This window comes from Sorex fumeus, unplaced genomic scaffold, assembly GCF_029834395.1.
Source record: "Sorex fumeus unplaced genomic scaffold, SorFum_2.1 ptg000044l, whole genome shotgun sequence".
NCBI lineage: Eukaryota > Metazoa > Chordata > Mammalia > Eulipotyphla > Soricidae > Sorex > Sorex fumeus.
Window position 1 is genome coordinate 13964309 of NW_026606101.1, and position 15095 is coordinate 13979403.

General features: G+C 41.6%; 1 protein-coding gene across 2 annotated transcripts in view; it reads right to left on the bottom strand.

The window, feature by feature from the left end:
• Window positions 1-3321: 3321 nt before the first annotated feature.
• Window positions 3322-15095, bottom strand: part of LOC130030527 (targeting protein for Xklp2-like) — a 37306-nt gene continuing 25532 nt past the window's right edge. The window contains exons 10-15 of one of the 2 annotated variants that reach the window (XM_056121848.1): window positions 10349-10444; window positions 8356-8532; window positions 7845-7991; window positions 6657-6768; window positions 5807-5973; window positions 3322-3573 (exon numbers count right to left, since the gene is read on the bottom strand). In XM_056121848.1, coding sequence (XP_055977823.1) covers window positions 3463-3573; window positions 5807-5973; window positions 6657-6768; window positions 7845-7991; window positions 8356-8532; window positions 10349-10444 — 810 coding nt within the window. In that variant the 3' untranslated portion in view covers window positions 3322-3462. Of the gene's footprint in view, window positions 3574-5806; window positions 5995-6656; window positions 6769-7844; window positions 7992-8355; window positions 8533-10348; window positions 10445-15095 lie in introns of both variants that reach the window. The other variant, XM_056121846.1, reaches the window with a different exon arrangement.

A 15095-nucleotide genomic window follows, 5' to 3' on the forward strand; every position in this document is an offset into this window, starting at 1 on the left:
CCTCCCAGATGGGAGTATAAAAGGAGGCCCTCAGAACCATGCCACTGGACTCCGCGCCAGGCTGTGGGGTGTGTGAGAGCCCTCCCCACCCCAAGGGACTCAGTCTGTCACATTCCAGGCCACTTTTCGGACTATGCGGCCGCGCAACACATTTTAAGAATCTTCCTACCCATTTATGCCTCTCGGAGAGCCTGGCAAGCTACCGAGAGTACCCCTGCCCGCACGGGCAGAGCCTGGCAAGCTCCCCATGGCATATTCAATAAACCAAATACAGTAATGACAATAGGTCTCATTCTCTGACCCTGAAAGAACCTCCAATCATTGGGAAAAGACAAGAAGAGGCTGCTAAAATCTCAGGGCTGGGTGGAATAGAGATGATACTTCCTCCCCCCCCCCACCCCCCGCTCAAGTAAATCAAAGATCAATGGGATGACAGTGATACAGTGAAAATTGAGAAATTCGAGGGGTCGGGTGGGGGGGAAGCCATAGAGGTTTGCATCTCAATTTTTAGCTCTGAAGAAATATAATCCCTCTCTGTTGGCTTAAAGAGACTGTCACACATTACTGTCCTGATGTGGTTCTGTCTGAAGGGGGTAATCCAGAATGGAGCAAACAGGGTGGAAAAATGTCAGGGAGTCTACAATGAACCTCCTCAGTAACAACCTTTTCAAAACCTTCATTTCAGAGGATGGATGTATTCCCTCATCTGAAACAAAAACTAAACAAGGAACAAAATGTAAGGGTGAAAAATGAAACCAGATGGAGATAGTGAAATACAATAAACTGTTAGAAGAAAGTGGCTTGATACAAAGTAGGAGGAAAGGCACCTAGGACAGACACAGACAGGGACTCTAAAGATTAAGGGGAAGCTGGGGGGTGGTGGGGAGGAGAGGCAGAGAACAGAAGAGGTAACCAGGAAAATAAAATCAAAACAGAAAGCTCTCCAAGAGTGCAGAATATATGATATACTGGGGAAATCCAGTTCTGCCCAACCAGGTGGGCAGAACTGGAATTCCCCAGTATAAGGAGGGAGAGCTTTGTCTCTGATACCTGGTTGCCCTCTTTTACTTCCTTCCTTCTCTTTCCACATTCAATCTGTTAGCAAATCTCAATTATAACTTTGGAACACATCAAGAATTCAGGAATTTCTCACCACCTCCATTGCTACCATCCTAGACCCAGATACTATCTCTTGGGGCCACAGTGAGGGTATAGTAGAAAAGGAATTTGCCTCGGATGTGATCAACCCAGGTTTCATCCCCAGCACCATATGGTTTCCAGAACACTGCTAGGAGTGATCCCTAAGCACAGAGCCAAGTGTGGCCCAAACAAAAAAAAAAAAAACAACAAAAAAAAACTACTTAGGGGTTGGAGCGATAGCACAGTGGGTAGGGAATTTGCCTTGCATGCGGCCGACCTGGGTTTGATTCCCAGCATCCCATATGGTTCCCTGGGCAATGCCAGGAGTAATTCCTGAGTGCAGAGCCAGGAGTAACCCCTGTGCATCACCAGGTGTGACCCAAAAAGCAAACAAACAAAAAAACCCCACACACAAAAAAACTACTTAAACTGTAGCACTGTAGCACTGTCCTCCTGGATTTGCTTGAGGAGCACCAGTAACAACTCACAACAAATTGTGAGACTTGTTGTTACTGTTTTTGGCATATTGAATACATTAGGGGTAGCTTGCCAGGCTTTGCTGTGCAGGCGAGATACTCTCGGTAGCTTGCCGGGCTCTCTGAGAGGTATGGAGGAATCGAACCTGGGTCGGCAGTGTGCAAGGAAAACGCCCTACCTACTGTGCTAGATATTCTCACCTTGACAACAGTAAGAACATCTCCCCCCACATTCCCATTTCACATGCTCCAATCTCCTCACCTGACTCTCTCTGGGGCAAAGCAACACTGATCACCAGATAGAAATATGGTTGTATAATCTGTTGCCAAGCCTAAAGGAGACTCTCTTCTCTCTCTCTCTCCCTCTCTTACCCCTGCCCTTTCTCTCTCGAGTCAGAAAACAATGATGTGTCTTTTTATTCGCTCGGTGTAACTTCAGGTTTACAGAAAGATTGCAAGAATACCTAGATTAGGATTTCCATGTACCCTTCAGAGGAATTTTCTAAATGTTAATATTTCAACCATGTTTGCTTTGTCAACTGAACCTCTTCCTGTATATTAGAACTGCCTCGTCTCAACTAGTTTGTGAATGAGCGAAGAGGTATGGTTCCATTAGAACACTGGTTCTAAAAGAAACACTGGGGAGATGCAAGGAGGAAATGCTTATTCTTACATAAGTAGATTAGGGAGTCAAAACAGGATTGATTTAAAAAAAAAAATTCTTTACTTGTGCTGAATACCAGCCGAAGAATTGACCTGATGAAGAAAAAAGGCACATTCAGGGAAGAAGGCCTTCTGTGCGAAGCCATGACAGCTGTCAAGCTGCTCCCTGGAGGGAGTGAACTAAACATGGGAGGAAATTCAGGCCTGAGACGGAGAAAAGTTACAAAGCACTTGCCTCTAATGACAGAGCTTGTACTTTCAGAAGCTCCAGGATCCATTTCTCAATGCTTCCATATTCCCTAAAATATCCTGATTAAAAAAAACTGAAAACATGAAAATACAAAATCAGAGAGTTTGGGGAAGACAAACATTTATTCCAGTCAGGGGCACTGGAGGACTTACAATGCATGCTGCACCATCCCATTTCTTATCAGTGTCAACAAGGAAGGATGGAACATCACAGGAGCTTTGCTTGAAACTGCCAGTAGCTGCTGAGAGGTCACCATTAGTCTATGACATCTTCTTCTTCACTGGTGTGGCTCAAGATTTTCCAGCCTCATTTCCAGTGCTCAGTGAAGACATGCTCTTTAACTCTGTATTTACTTTGTGCAGAGAGAGGGTAGGAATCTGATAAACTAACTAGGCCTCTTCAAGTCATGACTTAAGTTCTATTTTCCTATTTAAGTTTATTTTCTGATTAAAATAGAAAAAGGGGACAGGGTAAGGAGAAATAGAAATTACACTATTGATACAAAGACTTTAAATTCTAGTAGAAATTAAGATCCATATTAAAGGTCAACTCTGAAGGGACCCAGGAGATAGTTCATCAGGTTGAAAACATGCAATGGTCCCTGAGCACAGAGCTGGGAGTTGCCCTCGGAGACTCACCCGGTGTGGCTAAAAAAAAAGAGAAATAACAATAATAAAATAAAGTCAACTGGTGGTTCAAAGCAAATAATGATGTGAGGTCTGATCAAAACAAACGAAGCTGAGTCTCATTCGCCTCAATAATGTAAGCAAACAATTCTCTAATATTGGAGTCCAGAGTTGTCACTGATGCTCCACTGGTCATGCAGGTAAGTTTGTAGAAATGAGCTCTTCACGCAGGGTAATGTTGAAAGCTTCAGATAGGATGTGAAAAGCAGCTCCTGCTTCCAGATAGTGTCTGCAGCTCACAGTGGGTTTAGCACTGGAATCGAGTAGAGAACTTGGGAGACACAGGCACAGTCAGAGGCTGGTCACTTGACTTTATTTCCACACCCTGGTACTTTCGTATTGGATTAGCTTTGTGCACCTGCAGAGTAGAAAAATAAAAAATCACCACTGAACTAGAGTAGTGACATTTTGTTTTTTTGTGGGAGAGGCAGGGGGCAGGGGGCAGTGGGAGGATGTTGGATCACACTCAATGATGTTCAGGGGTTACTCCTGGCTCTGTACTCAGGAATTATTTCTGGCGGCACTCAGGGACCATATGGGATGCTGGAGAAGGAACTTGGGTTGGCCATGTGCAAGGTAAATGGCCCTACCTGCTGTGCCCCCAGAGTAGTGATTCTCTCTCTCTCTTTTTTTTTTTTTGGCTTTTTGGGTCAGACTCTGCAATGCTCAGGGGTTATTCCTGGCTCTGCACTCGGGAATTACTCCTGGCAGTGCTCAGTGGACCACATGGGATGCTGGGAATCGAACCTGGGTCGGCCACGTGCAAGGCAAACGCCCTACCCGCTGTGCTATTGCTCCAGCCCCCAGAGTAGGGATTTTCAACCTTTTCTACCTACTACTTGTGGTTGCAAACCATTGCACTAGTTTGAACCTGAGAAGTGGCTTTCAAATTTTCACACTATTTTCAACCAGCAGATGAAAAACATGATCTAGAGCCCAGTTTCTTAAACTGTGAGGTACAGTAGTTTGGAAAAGTCGCACTTTTATAAAGATTATCTGAAGTAGAGGGTCATACTCTTTTTCCCTCATCCAAATAGCAGATGGCAAGTAGAATTTTTCCCTTGAACAATTTGTACCTCGAGCCACCATCACCTCTGTCAACACATGTATCAGCAGTGAGTCTAAAACTTTTAGACTCTCAAGTACTTCTATATTTCCAAAATCATTCTTTTAATAATCATATGAAGTTTTATTTAAAGCTGTCTTTTTTTTCCTCATTAATGCTCTAAAACAGTTTGTATCCTTCCTACTAATGAAAAAAAATCATTATTAAAAATTAAGCTTCCTGGGACTGGAATGATTTAGGGCGTTTGCCTTGCATGCAGCCAACCTGGGTTCAATTCCCAGCATCCCATATGGTCTCCCGAGCACAGCTGGGAGTAATTTCTGAGTGCAGAGCCAGGAGTAACCCCTGTGCATCGCCAGGTGTGACCCAAAAAGGAAAAAAAAAAAATTTAAGCTTCCTGGGGCAAAAGCAATAGTACAATGCATAGGGTATTTGCCTTACACATGGCATATCTGGGTTAGATCCCCAGCATCCCATATGGTTCCCTGAGCACCATCAGGAGTAATCCTTGAACACCTCCGGGTGTGACCCAAAAGGACAAAAAAAAAAAAAAAAGAAAAAAAGAATTAAACTTCCTTTTTAATAATATCTAAATTATTACACATGCATTAGCATGTACAATTACCTTGACTGATATGCTCTATAATATTACAGAATTTGCATAGAGTATTAACAAAAATAAAGTTACAAATTCTCATGTCCTTTACTATCTCTATATACTCTGTATACTTGACTAATTGTAAAACACATTGACTTTTTTTTTTTTTGGCTTTTTGGGTCACATTCAATGAGGCTCAGGGATTACTATTGGCTCTGCACTCAGAAATTACTCCTGGAGGTGCTTGGGATGCTGGGGACCAAATCCTGGTTGACCATGTGCAAGATAAATGCCGTAGCTCCAGTTCTAATGCATTGATTCTTGACTCCCACAGGAAATAATAAAAGCTAAATTAAAAGAGATCCAAGGAATGCATTATTTTGAAAAGTTAAATCACACAATATCCTCCAGATGAAGACACCTCAAAGAAATTCAATCTGAATCCAATAAGATATTTTTAAACTATTAAAAAAAAATTTCGCTTTTGGGTCACACCCAGCAGTGCTCTGGACTCATCTCTCTGATCTCTGTGCTCAGGGATCACTCCTGAGATGACGGAGATCAAGCCCGGTCTGCAGACTGCAAAGCAAGCACAGCACCTGCACCTGTTATACTACGGCTCCTGTCCCACAATTTTTTAGATCTTATGAAAATTTTTAGTTTTCTACCTTTGGTTTCTAAAAAGGGCTAAAATCATGATATAAGTAGCAAGTACAACGAGTACAATGTATATACATTTTTAGCCTTATCTGTGGCTCAATTGTCACCATCTTTGGTTTATTGAAGAGAACACCATAAATTTGTGACTTCCCCCTTACACTTGACTTTGATGTGCCTTGATAGGACACATCCTCTCTGGAAAGGGGCAAGAACAGAGAAATTACAACAGAGAACCTTGGGTTAGTCAGTGCTTGGGTGCCCAGTTACCATTGCTCTCCGTATCCTCGCCAGCTCTTCCTTCTCTTGCTCTTCTTCCTGTTGTCTGGCCTCCTCCAACTCCTGGGCTTTTTTGGCTTCGACCTCTGCCATTTTCTTCTCCAGTTCCTGCCACTCCTTAGCTCTCCTCTCAGTGGCCAGCTGAAATGGTTCCTGAACTAGAGAACCAGAAAGGCCCTCTGAGTACAAGAAGAGAGAAAACATTGATACACAAGCAGGATGTGTACAATCCATGCATTAGTGGAAGTAGCAAGTAGCATAGACATGCAGAGCAAGCAACAGAGAAGCTGAGCAGCTAAAGAGTCCCAGTGGGAGACAGGATAAATCACACATAAAAATGCCTAGAATTTCAATAGCTAGGAAGATCTAGTTAGAAAAAAAGCAAGACTTCTCACAGGTTAAACAGCTTGCTCAAAATTACAAGGCTAATTTGAAACAGATGTAGGAGATGCATCCCATTTTCTGATACCTTTATCTGGTATAGAAATGTACTGTATCTAAGGTTTGCTTCTAGATAAACTTCAGAAACAGGTCCTGCCCCCTCCCACCTGACCCCATCCTCCATTTAGGTGCTATTCTTTGGGCAGGAAAACATTTAACTTACTGAAATGCCAGATGTCTATGCCCAGGTTCTTGTTCTATGAATTTGGCACCAATGAATTCTACATTTCAATGTAACTACTGAGTTCAAGAAAAGCAAAAGAATTGTACCAAGGAGATAAAAAATTAGATCCTCTCCTATAAAGGCAAATGTTTCTGTTTAACACAACTGAACCCTATGCACAGCCCTGGGAAGACTGACAATTCTGTCATAATTCCCTAAGAGTATATATTATAATACCAGAAAGGTTTTTTCTTTCTTTCTTGGGAACAAAGGGCTCCTGGGAGGTGACGTTGTTTGGTCGAGCCTTGAAGCAAGTTGCTTCTTTCTGCTGTTTCAGCTCTTCTTCCAGCTATTAGAAAGAAAGACCAACAGATAAACCACTACAGAATTTCCTCGACTACCACATTAACGACTCGAGTAATGTTTTTGAAATACTTATCAATAAAGATCACTTAATCTAAATTTTCTTTAGATTAGATCTGCAGATGATTTTATTTAAACCTTAGCTAGAAACCTCCTATAGGAGGACATCATGCTGACAAAATCTAAATGCTCTGAGAACTAGAAGATATAAAGACTTATTTTGTATAAAAAGGGGGAATGAGCCTATGTTGATTCAGAGACAATAACATCTCTTGGGTTTCAGCAGCGGGGACAGACCATGCAAAGCTGGGGATCAAATCCAGGCTCCTAAATGCAGAGCGTCTGCTCCAGCCCTTTGAGCCATCTCCCCAGTCCCTTAGGGTGACTACAAAGATTTGCTCCAATCTCCAAGATTCAGGGGATTCTTCTTTCTAGATAGGGCACAATTAGATTCCAATTTAACTAGTCAACAACAACCAACCCATTGTCTTTAATTGTCTGGCAGCTATATAAACAGCACACTATATAAACAGCACAATTTATCACAGTATCACATTGAGAATCCTGCATGAGAACCTATTCTCCTATTACTGCTTCTACTTGATCTCAAATAAACCAAACAGGTGAGAGCTTAAATTCCTATGAAGTCAGTTCTCACGTTCCTCAGATGATTATATAAGCAAGGATCAGCAAAGTTCAGCAAATAGATAAAATCCAACTTATAGCCTTTATGCACATTCCTTGAGCTAAGAATGACATTTTTTAAAAATTATCCCCTCTTATTAAAAAAAGTCTTCTCTTTTTCTTCTTTGATTTTTACTTTCTTAAAAAGGTCACACTCTCACACACACACAAACACAGAGAAATATGTGACAGAGACCAAAAGTTACCTAGAAAGTCTAAAATATTTACAGATAAAAACTGCTGACTCAATTTTTAATAAGAACGCCTGACATTATGTAGTGTGTTAACTCCCAGGCAAATTTCAGTGGACTGGGACTACCTAGTGTTAACAACTCAACAATCAAACAATTAATATTAACTATTCTCTTCAACTCCTACCTGATGTTTCCAAGTCTGTGCCTTCAGAGCACCCCTTTTGTCTGTCTCCAGGGAGAAAGGCTCAATCTGGGTCGCGTTCTTCACCTTTTTCTCTGGTAGATTAACAGTGTCAAAATGAGGCACAGGAAGTGCCTTGAACTTGGGCATCTAAAAAGAGGGAAAAAAATCCTTAAATTAAGGCCTCTCTGAAAATAAATCAGTCGATACTCTAGACATCTGAAAGACTAAAAAATAGGATTGGTCAGTTTTCAAAGCAGCATGTTCTAGCAGAAAGAGTAATGCACTCAAAGAAAAATATTTTCTCCTCACTATATTGTCAATAAATGGCAGCACTGTTATGAGCAAGTAATTTAACCTCTTTATGCCTGAAGCGATTATTAAAATGAAGAACCCTGATTATACTTTGTATGGTTACCAAAGGAATCAATGTAGGGTCTAATTTCACATAAAAGATTATCTTTGAGAAATCAAAAAGCAGCTTTTGACTACTGGTAGATATGAAAACACCTACCTCCTCCCCTTTTTGCAATTCTTTAATTTTCTTCTCCTTCTGTAACTGACGTTCCTTGTCTCGAGAATCAAAAGAGAAAGGGCACATTTCCACAGTTCTTGCCTCTGGAATTTGGGGTTTAAAAGGCACCCCATAATGAGGCACAGGTTGAGCTCTTATTACTGGCTCCTCTTCTTCCTAAGAGAAAAATTGTGCTTTAAAACAAACATTCCTGGACTGGGGATATGGATCAGGCCCTCATTGATGGAAGGCCCTGAGTTCAATCCCCAGCACTGCTGATGTGATGCTATACTGGTCCTGGAACCACAGTATAGCCCTATAACAAAAAGAAATCCCTTTTCTCTCTCACCTCCTCAGAATATGAAGTCCAAGGTAATTAAATGAGGCCTGGGAGATAGCCCAAAGGGCAGGAGCACATGCCTTACATGCTAAAGGCTGGGGTTCCATGTCCCCCAAACACTAGTAGTGATCCTTGGCATTGAGCTAGGAGTAGCTACAGGAAACTGCAGGATGGGGTCCCAAAAGACAAAACAAAATTATTTTTTTTAAAAAGACATACAGGCTGGAGTGACAAAAGGTTTATCTTGCAATGGGCTCAATCGCTGGGACTACATATGCTCCTCCAAGCCCACATGAAGTGATCCCTGAGCACAGAGCTAGGAGTAAGCCCTGAGCAATGCTTACTCTGGTGTACCCCTCCCCAAAAAAATTTTTTTAAAGACATTATATGAGAGAAGTCAATCAATGTCTTAGGAATTTAACTTTCTTTTCTACCAAAACAGATAAAATCTAAGCCATCTACTGAATCAAAGGAAGAGACCAATGTAAAGAATGATAAAGGATGACAACAATTACTCTAGGTTTTGTTTTCTGTGTGTGAGGGTAGGGGTCTGAACCAAACTGGAGGTGCTCAGAAATACTCCCAGCTGTGTTTAGGGGACAGACCAGGGTCTGCTGCATGTAAAATAAACACCATAACCACTTTATACTCTCTGGTTCCCATAATAACTCTAAAAGGAGCTGAAGTTTGGGGAGGTTTTTTCTGGTTTTTTTTTTTTTTTTTTTTTTTGGGCTGCTTGGGTCACACTCACAGGTGCTTAGGGGATACTCCCGGCTCTGCACTCAGAAATTACTTCTGGCATTGCTCAGGGGACCACACGGGATGCCAGAGATCGAACCCGGGTTGCCACTTCAAGGCAAATGCCCTCCCCGCTGTGCTATTGCTCCGGCCCGGAGCTAAAGTTTTTAACAAGAAGGTTGTAAGAATCAGTGTGAATAAAATGATGGGCATAAAAGGGTAATACCCAAGCTTGTATCTTAGCCTCTTGTTTGACCTGGCCTCTGACTATGTTAAAACATGTGACTGAGAGACAGAATTGCCAAATCCAGTAAAACAGGATCAAGTTGTTTGGGTTCCAACTGGTAACATGAGAGTACCATGCATTTAGTTTCAAATGAACCTCTAAAAAGGTTTAGGCTTGAGATTTTATATAAAATCACCCAAACTTCGGGTATTTATAGATAAAATGAAAGATGTAACAAGAAGCTGGACTGATCAGTGACAGTTTATGTATTCAATTTTCATGACGATCACATCATTAACTTTGCAACCCTTGGGTTAAAGGACCTAGGTCAAGGTGAATCTAACTGCCTGCTAAGAATTTTAAATCCCCTCACAGAGCAGGGAGGTAGCTCAGGGAAAAAACAAACAAACAAAAAACAGGAAGGGGTTTGACAACTTTTTGACTCATGTAACAAAAACACATTTTCAACTCATTAATAACAAGTCTGCAATAAGTCATGATCTGTTACCCCAAAGGCCAGAAGATTCATACTCTTATCAGCTACTCTGTTCTTAGAAGAGCAAAAACAATGATCAAACATTCATACTTTGGCTGAATATAACTCCACACATGATTGCCTTTGGATCCCATTAAAGAAAAACTATGTTCATAGAGTGATTAACAGATAAGAAGTTCTACTATGGACTCACTTCAACTTCTTTAGTGGGCATTCGGATTCTGTTCTTCAGTGAAAAGGCTGGTGACTTGGGAACTGTGATTGGAAGGATTTTCTTTTCAGGAACACCCTGGAAAGAGTAAGCACCTCTATTAGATATCCCAGAACAACATCAGGGTATTTTCAGATTAAATTCCCTTTTTTAAAAAGAAGTACCCATAGCACTGTAGCATTGTCCTCCCGTTGCTCATCAATTTGCTCGAGCAGGCACCAGTAACATCTCACAACAAATTGTGAGACTTGTTGTTACTGTGTTTGGCATATTGAATACGCCACAGAGAGCTTGCCAGGCTTTACCATGTGGGCGAGATACTCTCGGTAGCTTGCCGGGCTCTCCGAGAGGGGCAGCAGAATCGAACCCGGGTCAGCAGCGTGCAAGGCAAACGTCCTACCTGCTGTGCTATCGCTCCAGCCCAAAAAGAAGTACCTATATCAGAAAAAAAATGACTAGTAGTATTTAGGACATTGTTGTTTTTATTTTCGGGGGGAGAGAGTAGAAAGAGGGTGCTTGATCTATATCCAGCAGTGCTCAGGAATCACTCCTAGCAGTGCTCATTCAGAGGGCTATACGCAGTGCTGGGACCAAATCAGGGTTAGCAGTATGCAAAGCAAATGCCTTAACCCCTGTACTATCTCTCTGACACCTGGTTTAGCTTTTAGGTTTATTTCAATATAGCTTTTTAAAAATAATGAAACCTGCAATTATTTGTCACGAAAGGATCAATTAAAACCTTTAAATTGTGGTATAACTAAACAGCAGGCTATCAGTAATTTTAAACAGTGTTCACAATATTGAAGGGGGGTAAAGAACAAGTTACTGAAAGAGACTTTTTAAATCTTATGTTTATGGTTTTTGGATCACACGTGGCTGTTCTCAAGACTTATTCCTGGCTCTGTGCTCAGGATGCCCTCCTGGCAGTAATTAGCCAGGGATCAAACCAGGGTCAGCTGCATGCAAGGCAAGATCTTACTCAATGTACTATCTCACTGCCCCAGAGATTATTTTGAGTTTTACAAATTTATATATAAGGCTAAGGAGACATCAAGTGATAGAACACATGTGTAATCTGGGCTAGGCCCGCAGCGAAACATCTGCACATCCTTTAGCAAGACCATTAGGACCACATTGGGAGGGCAGGCAATATCCAGATTCCCCAGCAACTACTGAAAATTCCTCTAGTAGAAATGCATATTTGGAGACCAGAATATATGAGCTAGAGTGATAGCACAGTGGGTAGGGCGTTTGCCTTGCATATGGCCAACCCGGGTTCGATTCCTTCACCCCTCTTGGAGAGCCTGGCAAGCTACCGAGAGTATCTCACCCGCACAGCAAAGCCTGGCAAGCTACCCGTGACATATTCGATATGCCAAACACAGTAACAACAAGTCTCACAATTTGTTGTGAGAAGTTACTGGTGCCCGCTAGAGCAAATCGATGAACAACAGGAGGACAGTGCTACAGTGCTACAGAAATGTATATATAATTAAATAGAAAATAAAATCTGAACCATTTCTTGGCTTTTTGGCTAAAATCAAGTGTAGAAAATACAATCCAGAAAGAACAACAAACAGCTCATCTCTGAGAATGGCTTGAGAGACGTTCACTTTCTGTAAGTCTAACAAATAAAACTACTCTGAAAATTTGTCCTTATTCACTTTCTTTCTAGCACCAACTTAGAATCCATGTGCCAATACGGTACACACCATTCAAAGTAGTTACAATTTAGGAGAGCTCTCCTTAGAGCACAGATCTTGTCAACACGAGGCCATGAGTTCAATCCCACCTGGCCTCACAGAGCTGACCACACCACAGTTAAGTGTATGCAAGCACTGGGGTATAAAAGCATCACAACTAAAAAAGATATGGAAGCACCGTGGTCAAGAAGTTTGACCTTGGTATCAAGGCAACTTCTGGTGCCCACTACTGAAACGTGCATAAGCGCAAATGTTGCACAGTCCCTAGTGAGCACAGCGGCTGAGTCTGGGCGCAGCCTGATGTTGGAGATGCAGCAAGCAGCACCACTAACTCCTTTTTTGTTAACACTTATCCATATGTGTCTGGACCAGTCTTAGGTCCACATTATCTATTGCTCATGACATTTCCTTTATCTCGTCTTCAAAAAGTCTTTCAGTGTCTCATCTTATTTTTCCCATGCATCTTTACAATATAGTTAAAACTACATCTAAGACTTCTCACTTCCTTCTCCTTTGACCCCCTTCAGAGTAGTGAGAGTACAGTGAATAGAATCGTGGCCTTGCATACAGAATCTGGAACTTGAGGAATAGCTTGACACACAGCACAGAAACAAATTCAGTGTGCAGCTGCCCCTAGATGTTCTGCAAAGGCAGCAGAAAAATACACTTTCCATAATTGCTTCCCTTTGGAAAACAGGTCTTTTCCTAAATATGTGTATTAACAAGAAAATGTGCTTTGAAAATGAATTAGAGCAACTTCTAAGTAGATTAATAGGGGGCTGGAGTGATGATACAGTGGGTCTTGCATGCGGCTAATCCGGGTTTGATCCCGGCATCCTATATAGTCCTCAGAGCACCGCCAAGAGTAATTCATGAGTGATTCCTTGAGTGGAGAGTCAGGAAAAAGTCCTGAACATCACTGGGTATGACCCAAAACCAAAACTAACTAAATGAATGAATAGAAGCCAGAGAGAGAGCTCAAATGTATATAAACCTGAGTTCCACTGGGAGAGATTCCCAAGCACAAGAGCCGGGAGCTGCCCCCAAGCACTACCAGGTGTGGTCCAAACACCATTTCTAAATAAATTAACAAAATAATATTAAGTAAATAAAACACATCCAATTGTGGTACTTTCTAAATTTCTCATCTCAATCCTCTGCATGTGTTCTTGCTCTCCGATAAGCTCAAGTGCTCTGAAAGGCCCTAACTCATCTTTTCAAAGTCTCCACTGAAGATCTGCCTTTTAAGAGAGGCTTTCAAAAGATTTCTCCACTCAGAGAACTGATTTTTCTGTATAGAACTTTATCAGTTTATATAAAATTTTATTGTACTTACTTATTTAAATATTCTTCATCTGCTAGCGTGTGTGTGTGCTTCAAGAATAGGGACAGACTTTTATCCCATAAATCCCTAAGCTTGGCAACCCCAGACCTTGGCACGTATAAGGCATTCAGTAAATGTTTGTTGAATAAATATAGTAAGATTGAATAACAGAATTATACCTTGGACTCTTAGGGCTCTTGGTTGGACTCTTTAACTTGGTAGGCTACTTCTTAATCCCAACAATGCAACAACAATGCATGTTTGGAATATCTTCCTGAGAGTGGCTTTTAAAGTCAGTTTTAGGAACTCACAGGTAGTCACTCAATCTTTGAATTAGAAAAAAATTGTTTCCTGCTCTTATTTAACTATTCAGAAGTTTAGTTTCAAAGGATTTTAGACTAGCTTCAAAAAAGCAAATTAATTTTTAAAATATAAAAATCTGCCACACTGAAGGAATATAAGACACATGTTTTTTCCAAACTGTCATCAACATTATCAATAATTGGAAATAATTTAACCTCTCCCAAGGTGGTGGATGCTGTGAAAGTTCTTATTTTCTAAAGAAAAGTGTTTGGGAGTAAGGAGTTGTAGAGGTGGGTCAGTGAGATAGTGAAATCTAACATAGTAGGACTCATAATTAGAAGACATTCGTAATCAGAAAACCACTTCAGACATTCATAAAATGGGTTTTCAGATCATGTTTACCATAAAACAATAAAAATCTGTTCCCCAGTATACTTGGACAAGTGGACAGTAACCTGTTGACACAGGAGAAGGAACTCTGGGCAACAAGTTGGGGATATGTTCTAGCACAGCTCCTATTCAAGCTGTGTAGCCTTAGGCAATGGTCTCAGAAGTCTTGAATTTTATTATTGTTTTTCCATTAGAAAACAATATTGGGGCTGGAGCGATAGCACAGTGGGTAGGGCGTTCGCCTTGCACGCAGCCAATATGGCCGACCCGAGTTCGATTCCTCCGCCCCTCTCGGAGAGCCCGGCAAGCTATCGAGAGTATTCGATATGCCAGACACAGTAACAACAAAAGTTTCCAATGGAGACGTTACTGGGCCCTCTCGAGCAAATCGATGATCAACGGGAGAGCCTTTACTTTACTTACTTACTTCCATTAGAACAATAACAATACACATCTAAAGACTCAGTTTTAAAATAATTCCTCCTTTTCTACCCTGTATCCACCTAATAGAAAAATGTGCATTTGACTATTTTGTGGGTGTTTGTGGGGGGGGGGGACACTACACCCAGCTATGCTCAGAGATCACTCCTCGTGGTGCTCAGGAAAACAATACGGGGAGCTGGGGATCAAACCCAGGTTGGTCATGGGTAAGGCGGGCTCCCTCCCAAGCAGCACTATCGCTCCAGCCCCCAGAGAAATATGCATTCGAAAAGGGAAGTGCTGGGGAGGAGTGACAGTACAGCAAGGAGGGCATTTGCCTTGCATGCGGCAGACCCAGGTTCGATTCCTGCACCCCACGTGATCCCCCAAGTCCACCAGGAGTGGCCCCTGAGCACTGACAGGTATGGCCAAAAACAAAATTAAAAAATTAATTTAAAAAAACTTTTTATAAAGATCAAAAGACAACCAGAAAGATAGTACAAGAGTTAAGGTGCTTGCCGTACATGTAGCCAACACTAGTCCAATCCCGAAAACCTTATATGGTCGCCCTAGCCTCACCAGGCATGAT